Raw genomic sequence first — 23301 nt, 5'->3', positions numbered from 1 at the left:
TGAAACATTAAGCACAAGGCCTGGCACATGGTAAGTGCTCAGATGTTGGCTGTTATTTTCTGCTTGCTCTAGTTAATGGCTTAGAGGAGACTGTATTAGCCTCTCATGAGACCCCTGCCCAAGGGATGGAGGGAGAGTCTGAGAACTCTCTGGTCTGGTCAAGGTTTGCTCCTTCTCATTATGTTAATATTTATTCTTATCTGTTCCTTTCCCCTTTCTTGTACCAGTGGAGGGTCTTAAGGATGCGAAGGGGCCTGTAGTAGTGTAACTACTCTCTTACCCAGAGTAACCTTTGCTAGCACCAACTCAGCTAGGACAGGTTTTAGACGAGTGATGGTCAGCGTTTGTATCTTGGCATCCTGCTCTAGGTCCCTTTCCTCCTCCTTCTTTTTCTGACTCATGGCTCAGGCAGCTGGTGTCCTATGATGCTCTGGGCCCCTTGGTAAGAGGATTTTAAGTAATCTATCAGTGTTACCCTTCCTTAGAATATTCGTATTATTTTCATCTTCTCTAATTTTTTTGTCTTGATCAATCTTGGCTAGAGAGTTTCTCTCAATGCCTGGGTAGATTTGGAATTTTTTCATCACCTACCGTCTGAACCTTTGTCTTTACCCTGGACTAGGTGTTATGCCTAATTTAGGATCTCAGAAGCTGAGTTAGTTTAATACCAAAGTCTTTCCTGAGCTCCATTCCTTTAAAAAAAAAAAAAATTTTTTTTTAAACTAAAGTTGTGATTTATTGAAGGCTTACTATGGGCCTAATTTTTCTGTAACCACTTTAATTAGGTATAACTCATGGACTGCACAAATAACCTATTTAAAATGTACAATTCAGTGGCTTTTCATATATTTACTGAGTTATACAGTCATCAACACAATTTTAGAACATTCTCTTTACCTATAAAGAAATCCTGATCCATTAGCAGTCACTCTCCATTCTCTCCCAACCCCTTCAGCTCTAGTCTCCTTTCTTTGTCTGAGATTTCCTGTTGTAGGTATTTTATGTAAATGTAATCATATAATATGTGATCCTTTGTGACTAGCTTCTTTCAATTAGCATGATGTTTTTATGGTCGATCCATGTTGTAACATGAATCCGTACTTCATTCCTTTTTTTTTTTTTAATAATTTTTTTTAGTGTTTATTTATTTTGGGGAGAGAGAGAGACAGAGTTGGGGAGGGGCATAGAGAGAGGGAGACACAGAATCCGAAGCGGGCTCCAGGCTCTAGGCTCTGAGCTGTCAGCACAGAGCCCGATGCGGGGCTTGAACCCACAAAGTACAGGATCATGACCTGGGCCAAAGTCAGACACTCAACCGACTGAGCTACCCAGGTGCCCCTCGTTCCTTTTTATAGCTGAATAATATTCCCTTGTATGGATATATTTTCAGATATGTTCTTCATGGATAAATGTTGGTAGACATTTGGGTAGTTTCTGCTTTTTGTCTATGATGACTAATGCTGTTGTGAACAATTTACTTACAAATTTTTGTAAGTAAATATATTTTAAATTCTCTTGGAGAGACATATCTAGGAGTGGAATTGCTAGGTCAGAATATTTGCATTTTGAAAGAGGATTCCACTGGAGTCATTGATGCTTACTCCAAAGGAATGAATAAAGTCTAAAATGGTGAAGACCCTGTCTCTCTGACACCAGGGTGGGGAAGAAGCTCCCGGGCAGAGGAACCTTTCAAGTTTGGTGGCTGCCTGTTGCTTCCACTCCTGACACCTGGCCCAATCTCAGCCTGTAAATTCCTCCTCACACCATTCCAACTCCCCATTCATTGCCAGATTCTTACTTTCCAGAGCACTATAGCTCACATCTCCAAGCCTGCCAGGAATTTGGGGAATTCTGAGCTCTACCAGGGGATCTGGGATAGGAGGCTTACCCAATCACCTGGCATTTAGCGCCAGCGTTTGCCCATATTTTTCTGGGGTGGGAGGTGGGGTGTTCACCCAGATGGTTTCGGTTCCAGACACATGTACTCAGAGAATGTGAGATGAGCTTCCCCGCCTGCTGATAATTATGGTACATGCCTCTTTGGGTCACAATGCAGAGTTGTGAAATACCTTTGTTTCCTCGGGGTGGGGAGGTTTAGTTAGGGGAAGAGGTATGTGCCAAGGAGGCTGGTGGCCTAGATTTAAGCCTGGCCAGCAGAGGCAGGAAGAGGAGAAGAAATATAGGGTACGATGGGGATGGGTAGATGAAGGAAGAAAAAGGAAATGGTCTTCTAGGATCTGGGGGCACAAAAGCAAAAAAATGACAAAATGAAAAGTGAGGGGAGGGGGTGCTGAGGAACTGCCCCTTCATTCCAGGCTGGCTGAGCCCCTAGTGGGTTTCCTGAAAAGACACTGGCTCAGCAAAAGGGTATCTCCTTCAGAGGTGGGCATTCAGGAGCCCACCTCCCTCCTTGTACACATTCACTGTTAGGCCTCTTAGGCCCCAGTGGTTCCCTGTGCCGGGTGTCCGGGTGATGAGAAGGGCTGCCCTGTTTAGGGTACCACCCTAAATCCTTTTTCTTGTTTCACCTCCCAATCACCCCATCAGCCCTCTGCATAGTGCTTGTCCAGCCCATGCCTCTGGGCAGGTAGCCAGACAAAAGGCCGACACCTGTTTTGTTGGCTAATCTGTGGGGAGGAGCGAGAATAATTCTTTGTGTCATACTCAACAGAAGGCCATTTCTGGGCTTGAGAGCCCTGTAGAAGGCAGGACCAAGGCTGCCACATACCTCTTAGTGGAGGGGCTTGGGAGGCTCAGCCAAGAGAGGGGAGGCCCCAACCACCCCCATCTGGCCCTCTTTGACATTTCGGGTCTTTCCTTGTCCTGGCCTCTTGGGAACCCGTGTTTAAGTGGCTGGCTATTCCCATTTCTCAGAGGGGAACCCTGAGGTTCAAACCTGCAGTGGTTTGAGAGACCACATACATTTCAGGTGGGAGAGGGGACAGGAGTGAAGGACCAGGTGATGGGGGAGTGGTTTATAGAGTGCAGATGTATTGAGGATGCTGGTTTCCAGCTCAGGGATGATCTCCACTGTGCTTACTTCCTCCTGGAAAGACCCTGACCCTCACCTGCCACCCATCTCTCGTGGCCGCCAGAGCAGCCTGGGGAGTGGGAGCAGGGGAAGCTTATTTTCCCATACATCCACAGATCTTGGACAGATCTGCCCCTTTCCACAGGAGCCTGGAGTGTGAGAACCTCTGGGGCCTCCCTCTCTATCTCCCTATCATTTCTCCCCAGTGTCTTGATCTCTAACCCCTCAGCTATGTGTTTATCCCCTCCCCGCACTGAGGAGTGACTCACAGCTGGAGATTTGTTTGAACAGAGGTGAGAGGCTGCCTATAATTTGGAGGTGGCTGGACTTCTCCCCAAGAATGTTTATGAGGTTAGAGGCTGCTTACCTTGTGATTAGCTGTTTCTTTTTCTCTAGAGAAGAAGGCTCTACTTCTGTCGTGACTTTCAGGGAGTCCCCAGTGGGACTACCCTGCTAGACATTTTGGGGCATTCCTCCAGCTCCCCGGAACTTGCTCACAGCCCTGAGATTACTCTGGCTCCAGAAGACAACCAAAGGCGCCAGAGAAGGGCCGGGTTTTCCTCCTGGCCTCTGGGCTGGGGCTGTGGGTTGAGGTTCGTGGCCTTGCGGACTGGATTCTCTGGTTCTGGGGGCTTGAGGTGCCAGAGAGAAATCTAGATTTGTTCACGGGCTTCATTTAGACAATTGGGCTCCCCCACCCTCCCCGGTCTCCTCAGAAAAGTAATGCTGTCTCACTTTTGTGAAGTGATTTATGGTTTGAAAAGCACTTTCACGCTATCTTACATATCTTCCTACCCTGCCTTAAGCGTAGGCAGGGTAGGTTATTATCACTCCTATTTTGCAGATAGAAAACTGAGGCCCTGAGAGATAAAGTGATTTGCTCAAGGATTAATAGATGTCAGTTGGACTCAGACCCCACCTCCAACTCCAAGTTTAGCACTTTTTCTTGCCTTCTCTTCATTTACATATGAGACTGGTGCTGCACAAATACATTTTTGTTGCTAAAGTTTAAAACACTGTGCAAGTATGGACTGAAGGTCCCTTTACTCCCCTGTCCGTCTCTCGTTTAATGTGTATAAGTGCAGTGTTTTTCCCATGTACTTGTATTCTGGAAATGCTCTGTGGCATGGTGGTTGGGAGCAAGGACTCTAGAGCCACAGGGCCTGGGTTTGGATCCTGGCTCTGTCCCTTATGAGGTATATGGCCTTAGGCAAGATACTTAATGTCTGTGCTTCAGTTTTCTCATCCATAAAAGGAGAATGTTGATAATAATATTTACCATCTAGTTTTATAATGAGGATTACATGAGTTAGTATATATAAAGCCCTTAGAACAGAGCCCAGTAGGGCTCAGTACATAGTAATTGTTATATATAGGAATTGGCAATTACTGTGAATGTACATATTATGTAGTTAAATAAATAAGTCATTTTTTTTAATGAATTGGCGACTTGCTTTTTTTCTGTGCTATCTTGAAGATCATTTTCTGTCACTTCATAGAAGTTTATTTGTCAGCAGTGTAGTATTCCGGAGTATGGATGATACTTTATCCATACTTTTCTACTAGAGGGTACTTATGCAGTTTCCAGTTTGTAACTATTTGTAAACAGTATCATAGTCAACAGTTTTACACATATATCTTGGGACAAATGTGTGTGGATTTTCATAGAACATATTCCTTTTTTAAAAATGTTTGCTTATTGGTTGGGGGGGGAGAAGGAGGGGGAGAGAGAGAGGGAGAGGGAGAGGGAGAGGAAGAGGGAGAGGGAGAGGGAGAGAGAGAGAGAGAGAGAGAGAGAGAGAGAGAGAAGGGCAGAGAACGAAGAGAGAGAATTGCAAGCAGGCTCTGGGATGTCAGTGCGGGAGCCTGACTTGGGACTTGATCTCATGAACTGTAAAATCATGACCTAAGCCAAAATCAAGAGTCGGACACTTAACCAAGTGAGCCACCCAGGTGTCCCTCATAGAGCATATTCCTAAAAGTGGCATTACTGGGTCAAAGGGTTTACAAAATATACAAACACTTTTCATTAATATTGCCAAATTAACTCCCAAAAATACTTGTATAAACTTACACTCTAACAATATATGAGATTACTCTTTTTCTCTGCACCCTCACCAATCCTGGATATTATCAGGATCTTTACTATTTGCCAATCTGTTGGTCTAAATATGATATTTCTGCAGGATTTACATGAAGACAAGTACATTGCTTTATGAAAAGCAAGAAAGAAGGCTTGTATGTATGGGAAGTTTTAAAGCATAAGCAATAAAATGGACAGCTGTGCACTGAACTCTCAGTTTAAGAAATAGAACATTGGGGCGCCTGGGTGGCGCAGTCAGTTAAGCGTCCGACTTCAGCCAGGTCACGATCTCGCGGTCCGTGAGTTCGAGCCCTGCGTCGGGCTCTGGGCTGATGGCTCAGAGCCTGGAGCCTGTTTCCAATTCTGTGTCTCCCTCTCTCTCTGCCCCTCCCCCGTTCATGCTCTGTCTCTCTCTGTCCCAAAAATAAATAAACGTTGAAAAAAAAAAAAAAAGAAATAGAACATTACCGATCTTTCTGAAGCCTCTGGGATCCCTCCTAGTTCATAACCCTCTGCTTCCTTCACAGAAGTGATCACTGTCTTGAATTTTGTGTTTATTTCCTTGCTTTTTGTTATTCTTTTCCCACATGCACAAGTGATGTAGTGCTTGGCTTGACATGTTCTGAACTTTACATTCATGGTATTGTCTGTGTTCTATAGTTTTTTTTTTTTTAAGTTTATTTTTTAATTAATTAATTGTGAGAGAGAGAGAGAGAGAAAGCGAGAGCGGGGGAGGGACAGAGAGAGAGGGAGACAGAATCCCAAGCAGCCTCCATGCTGTCAGCTCCGAGCCCGTCACAGGGCTCAATCTCATTAACTGTGAAATCACGACCTGAGCCGAAATCAAGAATCGGTTGCTTAACCAACTGAGCCACCCAGGCATCCCTTAAGTTTGTTTGTTTGTTTGTTTGTTTGTTTATTTAAGTATCTACACCCAGTGTGGGGCTTGAACTCACGACTCTAACATCAAGACTCCTGTGCTCCTCCGACTGAGCCAGTCAGGTGCTCCTTCTGTAGCTTAATTTTAAACTTACATTAATTTGGAGATTCATGCATCATTCATTCATGTCGATGCATGAAGCTGTAGTTCAGTTATTTTCACAACTGAATACTAGTTCATTGCTCTAATACGCCAGAGTTTATTCATCCATGTTCTTATCAGTGGACCATCTGGGCTGTTGTCAGTGGTTAGCCATTACAAACAATGCTGGCATGAACAATACCTCTGCATGCTTCCTCTCACCCTTCTTAAATATGTGAGTCTAATGAAATTCTCTCCAAAGATAACTCATTGTTTTGTTTGTTTAAAAAAAATTTTTTTTAATGTTTATTTCTGAGAGAGAGAGAGAGACAGAGAGAAACAGAGGGCAAACAGGGGAGGGGCAGAGAGAGGAGGAGACACAGAATCAGAAGCAGGCTCCAGGTTCTGAGCTGTCAGCACAGAGCCCGACTGGGGGCTCCACCTCACAAACCGAGAGATCATGACCTGAGCTGAAGTCAGTCCTTAATCAACTAAGCTGACTAGGTGTCCCGATAACTCATTGTTTTAACTTACATTTCCCTGATTACTGGTGAGGTTGAGCATCTTTCCTGTATTTTTAAATTTTACATTAAAAATTTTTTCGAATAATAGATTTCGTCTAGCCCAGTATAGGCAAAGGCTATCCTTCCAACAAGTGATCAGCATAAAAAGAAATTATTTGATCTTTTTGTACTGTGTCTTTGTACAGAACATCTCTATTTGGACTGGCCACATTGAATCTCAAGCAGGCTCTGTGCTATCAGCACAGGGCCCGATGGACTCAAACTCATAAACTGTGAGATCATGACCTGAGCTAAACTCAAGAGTCGATGCTTAACCGACTGAGCCACCCAGGCACTCCTCAGTGTGTATTTTTTGAGAACCTACTCTAAGCCAGGCACTGTGCTAAATAAGCTAGCCATGTCTTCAAGGAGCTTATGATTTTACTGGGGAAGTTGTATAAATAAGTAGTTATAAAGAAATGAGGTCAGTGTTATAGTGTAGTATAGGGTGTAGTGGGTGCAGGGAGAGGCTCTGACTGAGGAGTGCTGGGGTAAAACCCTTAGAGAAAGGATGCCCGGGCTGGGAATTCTCCAAAGAGGAGAGGGAGGGGAAGGGACCTGGAAAGAGAAAACAACATGTGCATTTATGGGGTGGTGAAACATGTATTACATTGGAAGACTCGTCAACAAAAGAGATGTAGATTTGGGTACAACTGGATCAGGAAAGTTTGGGATAATTAGAGTGTAGGGTACAGGTAGGATAGTGGGCGATGTCCACATGTTATGTGGTATAGATAATGATAGGCCTAATCCTGAGGGGATTTAATACCATGAGGAGTTTTAATTCCTTTTAAAGATTTTATTTAATGATGACATATATATAGAAAAGTACATAGATCATAAATGTACAGTCAAGTAATTTCACAAACTGGACACATTCCTCTATCCCGCATTCAGATCAAGAAACAAATCATTACCAGCACCACAGAAGCTCCTGCTTCTAGTCATTTCCCCCTTCTAGTTGTTACCTACCCCCATCCTTTGGGGGTAACCAGTACTGTAACTTCTAAAGCATATATTAGGTTTGCTTGTTTTGATACTTTTTATATAAGTGGAATCATTTATAAGTGGAACACATTTTGTGTTGGAATTCTTTTGCTTAACATTTCTGAGACATTTATCCATGTTGCATGTACAGTAGTTCATTCTTTTTCATGGCTATATACTGTTCCATTGCATGACACAATTAATTTGTCCATTCTACTTTTTTTTTAAAAAATGTGGTTTTAAGGGTGCCTGGCTGGCTTCATCAGAAAAGCATGTGACTCTTGATCTCGGGGTTGTGAGTTCTGGCCCCACTTTGGGTGTAAAGATTACTTTAAAATCTTTAGGGGCGCCTGGGTGGCTCAGTCAATTAAGCATCCAACTCTTGATTTTTTGCTCAGGTCATGATTCCAGGGTCGTGGGATCAAGCTTCACCTCAGGCTCTGTGCTGAGCATGGAGCCTGCTTGAGGTTCTCTCTCCCTTTCTCTCTGCCTGCCCCCCCCTCAAAAAAATAAAAATAAATAAAATCTTAAAAATAAAATGTGGTTTTATATATGTATGTTTATAATCTCTATACCTTCATGGGGCCCAAACTCACGACCCTGAGATTAACAGTTGCATGCCCTGGGGTGCCTGAGTGGTTTACTCTTGATTTCAGCTCAGGTCATGATCTTTCAGTCATGAGATCGAGTCCCCACCCCCTACCCCCCACCGTGAAGCCCTATGTGTATCAGGCTCTGTGCTGAGCTTGGACCCTGCTTAAGATTCTCTCTCTCCCTCTGCCCCTCCCCTGCTCCCTTGCTTTCACATCCTGTCTCACTCTCTCTCTCTCAAAAGAAAAAAAAAAGTTGCATGCCCTACAACTGAGCTAGGTGCCCCTATCCATTGTATTCTTGAACATTTGGATAATTTCTAATTTGGGGCTACTATGAAAAATGCTACTGTGAACATTCTAGCATCATTTTTTTATGAGAATTTTTTTGGGTGGGTGGTGGGGGGAACATAGGTATGCATTTCTGTTGGGTAGATAACTAGGAATTATAGGGTTTGCAAATGTTCATCTTTGGTAGATATTTCCAAAGAGATTATGGTAATGAGCAATCCTGCCATCAGTGTATAAGAGTTCTGTTTCATAGCCCCCAATGTTTATTTTTTATTTTCATTTGTAGTCATTCTGATGGGTATTTTGTAGTATTATTGCCTTGTGATTTTAATTTCTAATTCTTCATTGATGATGACTGATGAGACAGAACCCTTTTCATATGTTTATTGACCATTTGGATATCCTCTTATTCTGTGTCTCTCTCACTCTCAAAAAGAAATAAACATTGAAATTAAAAAGGTTTGCCTTTGCAAAATTTTAGTTTTGCTCTTTACATTTAAATCTGCAATCCACTTGAAACTGATACTTGTATACAGCGCAAGGTAGAAGTTGTACTTTAACTTATAAGCCTATGCTTATGGAAAATATTTTGAAGAGGAGCATTAGGTCAAATTTTGAGGAACTGACACTTTTGTTTATCTACATGTTTTAGTCACTGTGTTTTCACTTAAGCATCATACTGTCCATCTTACCAATGAATACACTAAGGCTAAGGGAGAATAAATCAATACACACAACAAATAAAAGCCAGAGTCAGTGTTTGAGCCCAGGTCTAACTGTTCCAAATACGATTCTTTTTCTGCAAAGAAGAGAGAAAGTCAGTTGGGCTTGAGGGGTCATGGACCAGGCAGTAAATTTGGGGGTGATCTAGGCACTGTTGTATATCATCTCATTCTGTCAAAATAAATATATTTTCTAAAATACAAAAATAAATATATAAGAAATAAAAAGAGAATTTGACAGTAATCTACAAAAGGGAGGGCAGGGAAAGGGGCTTAGGTTGAATACCTAAGTTTAATTAGTTTAATCTATTCAATGGAGTACTGGTGGCCATTAAAAGCCAATTTTGAAGACTGTTTAGTGTGATGGAAATTAAAGATGAAATATTAAAGGGAAAAAGAATCTGCCCCTTGCCCACTCACACTGTTTCTCTCTCTCTCTCTCTCTCTCTCTCTCTCAAAAGTAAATAAACATTAAAAAAAGAAAAGAAAATAGAATCTTTTATGTTCATGAGAGATATTAGTCTGTAGTGTTTTCTTTTCTGTCTTTAAAAAAAAAATTTTGTTGGGCCACGTGGGTGACTCAGTCAGTTGAGTGTCCGACTCGATTTTGGCTCAGGTCATGATCCCAGGGTCGTGGGATCTAGCCCTGTGTCACTCCGTGTGGAACCTGCTTGAGATTCTCTCTCTCTCTCTCTCTCTCTCTCTCTCTCTCTCTCTCTCTCTCTCTCCCCCTCCCTCCCTCCCTCCCTCCCTCCCCCTCTCTCTCCCCTTCCCTCCCCTCTCCCTCTCTCTCCCTCTTCCTCTATCCCCCCTGCCATCCTTTTCCCCTGCTCACATGCTCATTCTCTGTCTCTCTCAAACTAAATAAAACAAAGAAACAAACACATAATAATAAAATGGTCTTTGTCTGGTTTTGGTACCAGAGTAAGACCAGCTTCATGAACTGAATTGAAAAGGGTTTTCTCCTCTTCTGTTTTCTGGTTGAGATTATGGGCGCCTGTGTGGCTCAGTCTGTTGAGCATCCAACTCTTGATTTTGGCTCAGGTCATGATCTCACGGTTCAGGGGATTGAGCCTCATATCAGGCTGTGCACTGGTGGTGTGGACCCTGCTGGGGATATTCTCTCTCTCTCTCTCTCTCTCTCTCTCTCTCTGTCTCTGTCTCTGTCTCTCTCTGCCCCTCTCATTCTCACACACACTTGCACACTCTCTCTCTCTGAATAAATACATTTTTAATAAAGTCTTTTTTAATCTGAAAAGAGATTATGTAGAATTAGTGCTAATTTTTTACATATTTGGTAGAATTCTCTAGTGGAAGCACCTGGGTCTGGGTATTTCTTTTTTTAAAAAAATTAAAAAAAGGGGCACCTGGGTGGCTCAGTCGGTTAACCGTCCAACTTTGGCTCAGGTCATGATCTCACGGCTTGTGAGTTTGAGCCCTGCATTGGGCTCTGTGCTGACAGCTCAGAGCCTGGGGCCTACTTTGGATTCTGTGTCTCCCTCTCTCTCAGCCCCTCCCCTGCTCATGCTCTGTCTCTCAATAATAAATAAACGTTAAAAAAATTCTCTAAAAAATTTAAAATGATGAATTTAATTTCTTTAAAGTTACAAGGCTATTCATATTACCTATTTTATATTAGGTAATTTGTGGTAGTTTGTGTTTTTTGAGGAATTGGGCCATTTTGTCTAAATTGTCAAATTTATGTTCATAGTTGTTTTAGTGTTGTTCATTGTGTTGTTTGCAGTCTTGTTCATAGAGTTGTGCATAGTGTTCGTAGAGTTGTTCATAGCGTTCATGGTGTTGTTCATAGAGTTATTCATAATGTTGTTCATAGAGTTGTTCATAGTGTTCATAGAGTTGTTTATGGTGTTGTTTGTAGAGTTGTTCATAGTGTTGTTCATAGTATTACCTCATGCTTTTGATATCATGCTAGAGGTTTATCAATTTCAATGATCTTTTCAAAGAACCAGCTCTTCATGTTGTTTAGCTTCTTAGTGTTTAGAAATTTTCCTTTTATCTTTCTGTTATTTCTCTCTTTTTAAAAATGTTTTATTTAGTTTTGACAGAGAGAGCGCACATGCGTGCAAGTGGGGGACGGGCAGGGAGGGGGGGAACAGAAGATCTGAAGTGGGCTCTGTGCTGACAGCAGTGAGCTGAGTCGGGGCTTCAAGCTCATGAACTGTCAGATCATGACCTGAGCTGAAGTCAGATACTCAACCAACTGAGCCCCCCAAGCACCCCTCTTTCTATTATTTCTCATTTGATTTCATTGTGGTCAGATAACATGCTCTAAATGATTTCAGTTCTTTCAAGTTTGTTGGTTTGTTTTATGGCCCAAATTATTGTCTATCTTTATGTTCTACAGGTACATGCAAAGAATGTATACTCTGCTATTGAGGGGAATGTTCCATAACTGTTGATTAGATCCTGTTAGATTTTTGTCTAGTTTTATTAATTTCTCAGAGATAGGTGTTGAAGAAGTCTCCAAGTATAATTGTGGGTTTGTTAAAAAAAAAAAAAAAAAAGAAGGGGGAATGCCTGGGTGGTGGCTCAGTCGGTTGAGTGTTCGACTCTTGATTTCCGCTCAAGTCATGATCCCAGGGTTGTGGGATCAAGCCCCATGGTGGGCTCTGAGCTGAGCATGGAGCCTGCTTGGGATTCTCTCTCCCTCTCTGCCCCTCTCCTCTGCTTATGCATGCTCGCTCTCACTCTCTCTCTCTCTCTCAAATGAAAAAAAATAATAAAAATTTAAAAATATATTTAGTTGTGTATTTGTGTATTTCTCCTTTCAGTTCTTTGGGTTTTTTTTTTTTAATAAGATTTTATTTTTAAGTAATCTCTACACCTAATGTGGGGCTCAAACTCACAACCCCGAGATCAAGAGTTGCACATTATTCTGACTGAGCCAGCCAGGCACCCTCAGCTCTTTAGTTTTTGCTTCACATATTTTGCAGCTTTGTTGTTTGGTGTATATCCATTTGGGGTTGCTATGTCTTCTTTGTGGATTGACACTTTTACATGATATAATCTCTCTCTCTGGTAATATAATATCTATCTGGTAATATATCTGGTAATATATCTCTGGTAATTCTCTTTGCTCTGAAGTTTACTTTATCTGATATTAATATAGCCACTTTTGCTTTCCTTTAATTGATGTTTGTATAATATACCTTTTCCCATCCTTTTACTTTTAACTTACCTATATGGTTATGTTTAAATATGTTTCTTGTAGACAGCATGTATTGATTCATGGATTTTTTTTTCACTTTTTTTTTTTTTTTTGAGAGAGAACACATGAGTAAGGTACAGGGGCAGAGGGAGTGAGAGAGAGAATGTTAAGCAGGCTCCATGGCCCACCCAGAGCCTGACGTGGGGCTTGATACCATGACCTGAACCAAAATCAAGAGTCAGACGCTCAACTGACTGAGCCACTCAGGCACCCCTGATTCATGTTCTTTAATCAACTCTGCCAATCTCTGTTTTTTAATTGGTATATTTAGACCACTTACACTTAATGCAATTATTGGTAAGTCTGCCATTTTATTTTTAGTTTTTGTTCTCTATTTTTCATTAATCTGTTTTATTTTTCTCTCCCTTCCTGTGGGTTACTTGAAAGCCTTTTAGGATTCCATTTTGATTCATTTGGTTTTTTGAATGTCATCCCTTTGTATAGATTTTTAGTGATTGCTCCAGGTATTACATTTGTATAAATATAACTTATCATGGTCTACTGGTGTTGTCATTTTACCAGTTTGAATGAAGTATAGACACCTTACCTTCCTTTACATCCCTTTATCCTCTCCCATTCATAATATAATTAAGTATTTCCGGGGCACCTGGTGGCTCAGTTGGTTAAGTGTCTGACTCCGGCCCAAGTCATGAGCTCATAGTTAGTGAGTTTGAGCCCCACGTTGGACTCTGCTCTAACAGCTCAGAGCCTGGAGCCTGCTTCAGATTCTGTGTCTCCCTCTTACTTTGCCCCTACCCCACTTGTGCACGTGGTGTCTCTGTCTCTGTCTTTCTCTCTCTCTCTCAAAAATACATACATACATACATACATACATACATACATACTTTACTCTGTGTATACTTAGAACCAAATCAGGCAGTGTTCTAATTTTAGCTTCAACCACAAACATACTTTAGATTACCCAAGAGTAAAGAGAAAGCCTAATGTATTTATCAATATTTTTGTTTTCCATGTTGTTTCTTTTTTTTAAAAGTTTATTTATTTATTTAGAGAGAGAGAGCATGTGCACACACGAGCAAGGGAGAGGGAGAGAGAGAATCCCAAACAGGCTCCATGCTTCAGTGTGGAGGTCACAAACCATTAGATCATGATCTGAGCCAAGATCATGATCTCAGCTAAGATCAAGAGTCAGAAGCTTAACTGAGTGAGCCACCCAGGCATCTCTATCCATGTTGTTTCTATCTTTCTAATGTTCTAAGGTTCCTTTCATATTGTTTCCTTTCTGTTTAAAGATCTTTTACAGCCTTTTTAATGTAGCTGTATTGGTAAGAAATTCTTAGTTTTTCTTTACATGAGGACATCTTAATTTACCCCCTTATTCCTGAAGGAGAATGTTTTTTGGTCATAGGATTATTGATTAAGAGGTTTTTTTCAGCACTTGAAAATAATGTGCCATTTCCTCCTGGCCTTCCTAGCTTCTGATGAAAAATCTGCTGTTTAATGAAAGTGCTTCCCCCATATAGGTAACTTGTCATTTTTCTCTGATGTGAAAAGATGTTTTTCTTTGTTTTTAGTTATCAGACATTTAATTATGTGTTTTGGCATGATTTGGGGGTTTATCCTATTTGGGATTTGCTCCTTGAATCTCTGGGTTTATGTCTTTTGTAAAATTTGGAAAGTTTTCAGACATTATTTTTTTTAGTACTTTTGCAAATTTCCCACTTTTTCCTGTCCATCTGGGATTCTGATGACATGTATGGATGAGATGATCCCTCATTGCCCCGATCTAGCCTGGTTGTCCATGCTCTTCCAATTAGAATGCCTGGGTCCATATAATAAACTAGACTTGATGATCTTCATTGGCTGATAACTCCTTTATTTTGGCTGAGGGATGCCCCAGCTTTCCCCAACTGCCTCCAGGTATGGAAGGATGTTGTTTTAACCAAAGTGCACGTCTGTGTCCTGGGGAGAAGAGTTGGCAGCCGCTCTGGCTATTTTGAAATCCTTTCCTCTTCCTTCTGGTGTAATGTTCTCTTGAACTAGATATCATGGAGCACTCGTATTTGTTCAGAAAATACTTAACCCGGGTAGAGGGCTGTGGCACACAGCAGCCCATGTGAGTTAACAGAAAGGGCAATTCCTCATGGAACATAAGTAGCTGAGAGGCAGGTGCCATAGGAGGCCCTGTGATGCCAAGGGAGCTCAAGGAGGTGAGGGTATGTTTCCCACAGGATGTAGGGACGTGTCACAAATATGGCATTTGAATGTGAACTTTTGAGGGCCTTAAAGATGCCCAATGGGAAGAAAGGACATTTAAGGCATTTAAGGACATTTAAGGACATTAAGGACATGTAAGGCAAAGGTGGGAAAGCCTGGGAGGTATTGGACAGGGAGCAATGAGAGGCAGTAACAGAAGTGAGTTGACCCAGACTCTGGAGGGCCTGAACGTCTCCCCCCCCCCCCCCCCCCACTGAGGATCTCTCTTGTATTTGGTAGGAATTGAGTGTTTTGTAAAACCAGCTACATTGCCAGAGTTAGGGAGGGTGAAGGGCCATGTGGGAGTGTCTTCCACCTGTCCCAAATTTGGGTTCATTCCAAGAAGTGGGAGGAGGCTAATATCTGAGTACCTCTCTTTTATGTGGCAGAGACCTCCAGACACTTTCCATTGATCTTCAACAAAAAACCCCCATGTCGGATGGTAATGTTGCCATTTTACAGTGCGGTCTTTGAGAGTTAAGTATCTGACCACAGAGACTGATTTCTTTTCCACCAAGTTCTTTTCCTTATTTAGGAAGGACTGTTCCCTTCCCAGAGAACCTTCTCACAACTCCCTGGGTGGGACACATTCTTTTCTTCCTGCTCCTTCCAACAGCCATTTGGAATATTAGGAGGGTTCCTTAAAACCTGTTAAGGGTAAGATGGCATTTATACTCCTGTACCTCAAGGTCACTTTTGTCCTTGGGTAGTTCAGCATCCATCTTCCCTTCATTGCCTGGGAGAAGCACATATTCCCTTTTTATGCTCTCATAGTGTTAAAGCTGGAAGGAGCCTTAGAGATACTTAGTACAACCCATTATTTTTCTGGTGCAAGCCAGAGGCCCAGTGTACCTAAATCTCTTGTCCAACTCTACACATAACAGGTTATTGGCAGGGTTTGGTCCTCTCTGCCCTGCTTAACTTCCCTCAATGTTGTTATCTCTCCAAATCTCCAGCCCCACTTTTTCCTTTTACCATATGATTTCCCCCTCAATGTGTTCTATTTTCTCCGCTGTGTGTGTGTGTGTGTGTGTGTGTGTGTGTGTCACAGTGTATTTTTTTTTTAATTAAAAAAAATTTTTTTATGTTTATTTTTGAGAGCGAGAGAGAGCACAAGTGGGAGAGGGACAGAGCACGAGTGGGAGAGGAGCAGAGACAGGTGGAGACACAGAATCCAAAGTAGGCTCCAGACTCTGAGCTGTCAGCACAGAGCCCGATGCGGGGCTCAAACCCATGAACTGTGAGATCATGACCAGAGCCGAAGTTGGACGCTCAACTGACTGAGCCACCCAGGTGCCCCTCACTGTGTGTTTTTTAAACCTTCTTTGAGTTAGGAAAGAAAATGTGCTTCTTCCTTTGAAATTAGGCTCATCTATAGATAAGTACCTATTGTCTTGCCTTCTTTCATTTGGATATTTTCTGTATGCCTTAGAGAACTAGGGGTTTGGATTCAAGTACTGTCCTATAGTTTGGTTCAGGAAGGATATCCCAGTCTTGTGAAGTGCATCAGTAACTCCTGGTTGCCTGTCAGGTGCAGGAACCCTACAATGGGGATGAGGGCATCCCCCTCTTCAAGGCTGGGGAGAGGGGAATCCACGTAGTGTGCTTCCTGTAATGTAAGGACCAAGGTGGCTAGCCCCTCTGGAGCTACACAGAGCAATAGTCTCTGGTGTAGTGTAAAGAGCACTGTCAGAGGATCCCGAGACCTCCTGCCACCCAGGAATGACTGATATTGGGCAAGCTAATGTCACCTTTTCAGACGTCAGCTTTTCTTATCTGTTAAATGATGATAATAAGGACCACCCCACAGGACTGGCAAAAGTGCACTGGTACCGGTAGTGGACTGTAAAGGTAAGGGGTGATTGTTGCTGTCATTGTCATTATTAGGGGAGCGTGGACATTCTAAGGCTGACTCTACAGAGTGAACTGACAGGAGATGAACTTGAACACATAGCCGAGAAGGTATCGAGGTTTCTGGTGGGGTGAGGCCTCTTCCCCTCAGCCAGTTCTCCCTCCTTGCTGCTGACTCCTTACAGTGCTGTCTGGAGCCATCCCTGCTGCTGCTCAGGGTCACTTCCTATCAGACACACCCCCTGACCTCAGCCTTGTGCACTGCTTTGGGGGTGGGGAGGTCCCACTAAAAGTAAAACTAACCTGCAATTTCTGCTAATTTTCCCTGTCCGGTGTTGCTGCTGTGTGGCTTCTGGTAGAGGTTGAAATGAGTTTTTGCAGGGAAAATCAGACTAACCCTTTAAATCTTTCGAGGAGCAGGTGTTCTGCATTGGTCAAGGGACAGAAGAAGTTCTGGGCTTGTCATGATTTCAGAGCCATTTCTCTCTCTCTTTCTCTTTGACAGGCGGGTAGGAGGACTTTTGCCATGGTGTCTGGCCGCTCAACCAGCCGTTCGTTGGCCTCAGAACTGGTGAAGTCCAATGATGGACACGAGGAGATCATTAAGGTAAACTTTGCTCACCTCCACTCTTCCTCCCTCCCCTCTTTCTCCTTACAGGCATGTGACAGGCGGCAGCTGACTTTGCCACAGGGACATTGTGGTTTGACTTGGAAGAACCAGACCTGTAATGCAAGTTCCTGGTCATTTCCTGGAAAGATCTTAATTAACACCAGGAGACCACAGTCAGTCTGTAGTGACTTTGGTGCAGTCCAGACCCGGGCATGAAAATGGATGTGGTGATCTTCCTAGGTGCCTATCCCACTGGCCATATTTAGCTGCTGGAGGTTGTGGAGTCAGGTGGGAGGTGTGTTTATGGAGCTTTTTTTAAATAAAAGAATGTTCATTATTTCTTTTTTTTTAACATTTATTTATTTTTGATACAGAGAGAGAGAGAGCATGAACAGGGGAGGGTCAGAGAAAGAGGGAGACACAGAATCTGAAACAGGCTCGAGGCTCTGAGCTGTCAGCACAGAGCCCGACGCAGAGCTTGAACCCACAGACCGAGAGATCATGACCTGAGCCAAAGTCGGACGCTTAACCGACTGAGCCACCCAGGCGCCCGTCATTATTTCTTTTTTAAAGCTCTTTGAGGGGTGCCTGGGTGGGTCAGTCTGTTAAGCATCCAACTCCTGATTTCACCTTAGGTAATGATCTCATGGTTTGTGAGATTGAGCCTCGCATCAGGCTCAATTCAATTGTGTTTTGAGAGTTTACATGTAGGTATAATGGATGAATGTCACCACACTTTCTCCATGGTGTTATTTTTGTTGTATTTAAAATTAAAAAATAAATAAATAAATAAAGTTTATTTATTTATTTAAGGTTTTTTTTTTTTTTTTTTTTTTACATTTATTTATTTTTGAGAGACAGAGCACAAGTGGGAGGGGCAGAGAGAGAAGGAGACAGAATCTAAAGCAGGCTCCAGGCTCTGAGCTGTCAGCACAGAGCCCGACCCGACGCAGGGCTCGAACTCACAAACCGTGAGATCATGACCTGAGCCGAAGTTGGATGCTCAACCAGCTGAGCCACCCAGGCGCCCCAATGTTTATTTATTTTTGAGACAGAGTGCAAGCAGGGGAGGGGTAGAGTGAGAGGGTTCTGCGCCGACAATAGCTAGCCCCCTGTGGGGCTCAAACTCATGAACCATGAGATCATGACCTGAGCTGAAGTCGGATGCTCAACTCACTGAGCCACCCAGGTGCCCCTATATTTGAATTTTAAAATAGCAGTAAATAGTCTAAAAGAATTACTCTTCTTTAAAAAAAGTTTTTTTAATGTTTATTTTTTTTTTTGAGAGGGGTGGGGAGAGGCAGAGAAAGAGGGAGACACAGAATCCCAAACAGCCTCCAGGCTCTGAGCTGTCAGCACAGAGCCTGATGTGGGGCTTGAACCCATGAACAGAGAGATTATGACCTCAGCCAAAGTCAGGTGCTTAACTGACTGAGCCACCCAGGCACCCCAAAAGAATTACTCTTTTTTTTTTTTTTTTCAACGTTTATTTATTTTTGGGACAGAGAGAGACAGAGCATGAACGGGGGAGGGGCAGAGAGAGAGGGAGACACAGAATCGGAAACAGGCTCCAGGCTCTGAGCCATCAGCCCAGAGCCCGACGCCGGGCTCGAACTCACGGACGGCGAGATCGTGACCTGGCTGAAGTCGGACGCTTAACCGACTGCGCCACCCAGGCGCCCCCCAAAAGAATTACTCTTGATGATTAATTAAATTTACCAAAAAGATGATTTTAATTTTTGAGATATAAGGGTTCCTTATAGGTTCTGGATAGTAATTAGACCCATATTAGATATATGATTTGGAAATATTTTACAAAATTTTGTCCTTTCTGTATTTTGTTTTTTACTTTCTAAATGGTGTCCTTTGAAACAAAAGTTCTTAATTTGATGAAATCCAATTTATATATATTTTTCTTTTGTTGTCCTTCTAGTGTCTTATCTAAGAAGGTTTTGCCTAGCCCAAGGTCACAAAGATGTATTTCTATATTTTCTTCAAAGAGTTATAGTTTTAGCTCTTACAGATAGGTCTATGATCCATTTTGGGCTAATTTTTGTGTATGGTATAAGGAAGGCATCCAGTTTCATTCTTTTACATGTGGATATCCATTTATAGCAACATCATTTGTTGAAAAGACTGTTTTTTCCCCCCATTGAATTGTCTTGGCACCCTGTCAAAAATGAGTTTAGTGTATTTTTATTGTATTATTGTTTCTGGACTCTCATTTGTATTCCATTGAATTATGTGTCTCTCCTTATGCCAGTTCCACACTGTCTTGATTACTGGCTGTAGCTTTGTTATTTTTGTTAACATTTTGCTATTATATTGTTGAGATTTATATTTCAAGATTGTTTTAGGGACTCAGGGTCCTTTGTATTTCCATATGAATTTTAAGATCAGTTTGTCAGTTTCTGCAAAGAAGCTAGCATGGATTTGATAGGAATTGTGTTGAATCTGTAGATTGGTTTGGGGAGTATTGCTGTCTTAACAATATTAAGTCTTCCAATCCATGAAAATGGGATGTTTGTTCATTTTTTTAACAATGTTCTGTAATTTTCAGAATTCAAGTCTTGAACTTTGTTAATTTCTAAGTGTTTTTCCTTTTTGTTGCTCTTGTAAATAGAATTTTTTTTATATTTCATTTTGGATTGTTCATTGCTAATGTGTAGAAATACAACTATTTTTTGTATATTGATCTTATATCCTACAACCTTGCTATAATCTCTGATAATTTTTTAGTGGACTCCTTAGGGTATTTTTATATACATGATCACTTCTGAAAATGGTGATTTTTCCTCTTTCTTTTCAATCCAGATGCCTTTAATTTCTGTTTCTTATTCAAAGTCATCTCATGGCCCTTAAAGAAAGCAAAACTACCCTATAATTCTGTCAATGTAATCATTGTTTTTAATACTTTATCGTGTATCTTCTCATTTTCCTACACATATGTATTTTTTCAAAAGTTAAATCATATTATATACCCTCTATTCTACAATTTGCTTGTCCCCCTACACTTTAATGTTGGTTTATAAATCTTCTGTGTCCATAAATGTAAGTGTCTGGTATTCTCATGACTGCACAGTGTTCTGTTATAGACATACCATAATTTATGTAAGTAATCCCTCATTGTTGGACATTATGCCTATTTCATTTTTGCAGTTATAAAGAATATTTTGCTGAACATCTGTTACTAAATTGTGTATGTGTTTTATAATACAGGTAATAAATATTTTTAAACTTTTTTTTAAAGTTTAGTTTGAGAGAGAGAGCAAGTTTACATGTGTGAACACACGTGCATGTGTGAGCAGAGGGAGGGGCAGAGAGAGGGAGAGAGAGAATTCCAAGCAGGTTCCATGCTGTCAGCAAGAAGCTGATTTGGGGCTTGATCCCACAACCATGATATCATGAACTGAGCCTAAATCAAGAGTCAGACACTTCAGCTTAACCAACTGAGCCACCCAGGTGTCCCAATAAATATTTTCTTGACTGTAAAAGATTCAAGCATGTATAGAGAAAAATGTGTAAATCCCTTGTTACAACCCCCTTTGCATGAATTTACATGTACGTGTGAGTGCTTATATCAGTTTGGCTAAATTTATTTCATTAGGATAAAGTTCCAGGAGTAGATTTGATAGGTCAAAGAGCAAGCCTAGCTAGTTCTAAGCCTTCTGATCTGAATCCTCCAAGTGCCACCCAGAAGGCAGTAGTGTTTTACCTTTACCAGTGGATGAGCCTGCCTAGGTGGAATTAACTTATAAGGAGCTTTCTTAATCAGTAGTGTTGTTCTCCTTGTTGAAGGTGTACCTGAAGGGGAGGGCTGGAGATAAGATGATCCACGAGAAAAACATCAACCAGCTGAAGAGTGAGGTGCAGTATATCCAGGAGGTGGGCACCTCTCCCTTGGTGGGAAGCTCACATTTTTTTGGCTCCCTCCTTTTGTGGGGTCTGGTCTTCTCCCATCTGCCACTGTCCCCCATTGAGTCAGGTATCATTTCTGACCCTCCTGTTACTCAACCAATCCATGAATCAGCAAGTATTTATTAACTCCCACGTGTCCTCTGTACCCATTGTACCCCAGCCTCCTCTCTAAAGCTGACAGTCTCTTTTCCCTAACTTTTCTTGACCCTCTCCCTGGCCTCAGCTGCTCCTTGGCACTTGTCACCATGTAACATATTACATGTTCCACTTGTTTGCCCTTTGTGTCGTGTGTCTCTGCAGCAAGAGTGTTAGCTCCAGCGGGACAGGGTTTTGTTTCCTGCTCGTGTAGGAGGGACTGTGCTGCAGCCCCACTTGCCTGGGATCCCTCCTTCCCCCAGCCAGAGCTTGGCTCACAGGAGTACGGGTCAGGGATGGGCACAAAGCTGGGTGAGTCGGGCCACTCTCTTTCCTTGTCCCAGAGCTAAGGGTTCTTGCCATCCCTTCCCAGGCCCGGAACTGCCTACAGAAGCTGCGGGAGGACATAAGTAGCAAGCTTGACAGAGATCCAGGAGACTCTCTCCAAGGACAGGAGATACAGGTAATAGGAAATGGTCAGTGGTTGGGTCCTCACTGAGGAGGTTGTGCCGGGCAGTCCCCTTTGCTGGTCACGCTGTGGGTGCCTAATCTCCCACCGCTGCCAGAAAAGGAGGGCGTACAGGCAGTGCTGGCTTCTTGGAGCACTCCCAGCCTTACTGGGGCTCTCCAGCAGACAGGCACTGGCATTGACATGGGTCAGCCTAGGTATAAGGTACACTTGTTTCCACACACTGCATAAAAGTGGAATTCATGTGAACAAAATGACCGTTATTGGCAAAACCTCTTCTCTGTAAGGATTCTGGGATCAGTATTTTTGGAGGACAGTCTTATAAAGCAGACAGTACCTGTAAATCCAAACTTCTCATAGTTGGTCTTGCGTAATTGGGGTAACACCCGGGCTGTGAATTGGAAATCTCGGTCCTGGTCCATTATTTGTGTCAGTAGCTGTCTTTGCCCCGGCATCAGAAGCTCCTTGAGGTTAGGGTTCACCCCCACCCCTGTATCTGGGATGCAGAAGGTCACCAGTAAATGTCATAGCGAACCTACTGAAGAGTACTTCTTGGGACGGACGGATAAGCCTGGGATCCTGCTTTTCAGCTTTCCTAAAATTGGAGGCTGGAAGGGTCCTCAGGGGAGAACAGTCTCTTCCATTTCACCTTTGTCCTCCTTTAGATTCAGAGTTATATCTCCTTCACTTGCACTTGGCTGGAGTCGGGAAGGTGGGGGGTGGGGGGAGTTGTCTTTCTCTAGTAGCCCCTGCCCTCGTTCCCCTGAGGGAAACAGGGATTCAGCAGCTAGTGGCAGCAAGGTTCCTCTTTGGCATGAGCCCTTACTAGGCTTGTGTGGCGATTCCCCCTAATTCACTTTGCTGTGGCTGAAGGTAGGACTTTCCCCGCCTGAGCTCCCATCTGGCTGCTGGGAGGTGCTTTGCCAGGTGGCTGAGGAATCTGATCTGCTCAGAGACCGGCCCCAAAGTCCAGGGCCCTTGTTTGCACAGACCAGCGGTCGTATGATGAATAATCAGGCTTTGGGTTGGAAAGAATTGCAACAAAAGCCGCTTCACCTTTTGCTTTATGCTTTGTCAAACCTTGTCAGGATCCCCAAGGGGCAAGGCAGACTCTTTGTTGGTGGCAGGCAGCTGCTTGTATCCCCTGGGCTTCTGGGAGTCAGCCTGCATGTTTTCCATTGGGCCGAAAGCTTTTAGCCTGGGCCTCCCTTCAGCACTGCCCCCCCCCCCCCCCCACGGCCATACACATTCTCCACGCCTTACCTCTCCTCTCCATTTCCCACCCAGCACTTGAAGTCTTTTTTTTTCCCTTGCTGCCTTCTGTTTCTCTTTCTTTCCTTTTCTTCTTCCTCTTTCTCCATCACCTCTTCCTCCTCTTCTTCCTTCTTTTTCTGTCTTTTCCCACCTCTTTCTTTTTTTCCTAAGAATGAGATCTTAGGAAATTAATGTTTTGAAGTTCGTTATTTGGGCTGTGTTAACTACCGATTTTATTTTTCTTTGAACAGGTGGTACTGGAAAAGCCAAACGGATTAAATCCAAGCCCCACAACACTGTATAGCAGCCCACCTGAGGTAAGTAAGGTAG

At 42.7% G+C, this 23301-nt stretch overlaps 1 protein-coding gene across 7 annotated transcripts in view; it reads left to right on the top strand.

The window, feature by feature from the left end:
• TUFT1 (tuftelin 1) overlaps window positions 1-23301 on the top strand; it is a 42476-nt gene that overhangs the window by 5020 nt on the left and 14155 nt on the right. Inside the window, exons 2-6 of one of the 7 annotated variants that reach the window (XM_047847970.1) lie at window positions 16622-16696; window positions 17091-17192; window positions 20994-21062; window positions 21622-21711; window positions 23223-23297. In XM_047847970.1, coding sequence (XP_047703926.1) covers window positions 16622-16696; window positions 17091-17192; window positions 20994-21062; window positions 21622-21711; window positions 23223-23297 — 411 coding nt within the window. Of the gene's footprint in view, window positions 1-16621; window positions 16697-17090; window positions 17193-20993; window positions 21081-21621; window positions 21712-23222; window positions 23298-23301 lie in introns of all 7 variants that reach the window. The other 6 variants (XM_047847969.1, XM_047847968.1, XM_047847972.1 and 3 more) reach the window with 6 other exon arrangements.

The sequence above is a fragment of the Prionailurus viverrinus genome, unplaced genomic scaffold (assembly GCF_022837055.1).
Source record: "Prionailurus viverrinus isolate Anna unplaced genomic scaffold, UM_Priviv_1.0 scaffold_50, whole genome shotgun sequence".
NCBI classification, from domain to species: Eukaryota; Metazoa; Chordata; class Mammalia; order Carnivora; family Felidae; genus Prionailurus; species Prionailurus viverrinus.
Note: the sequence above shows the minus strand (reverse complement) of the source record. Positions and strands in the feature narration are given on the sequence as shown.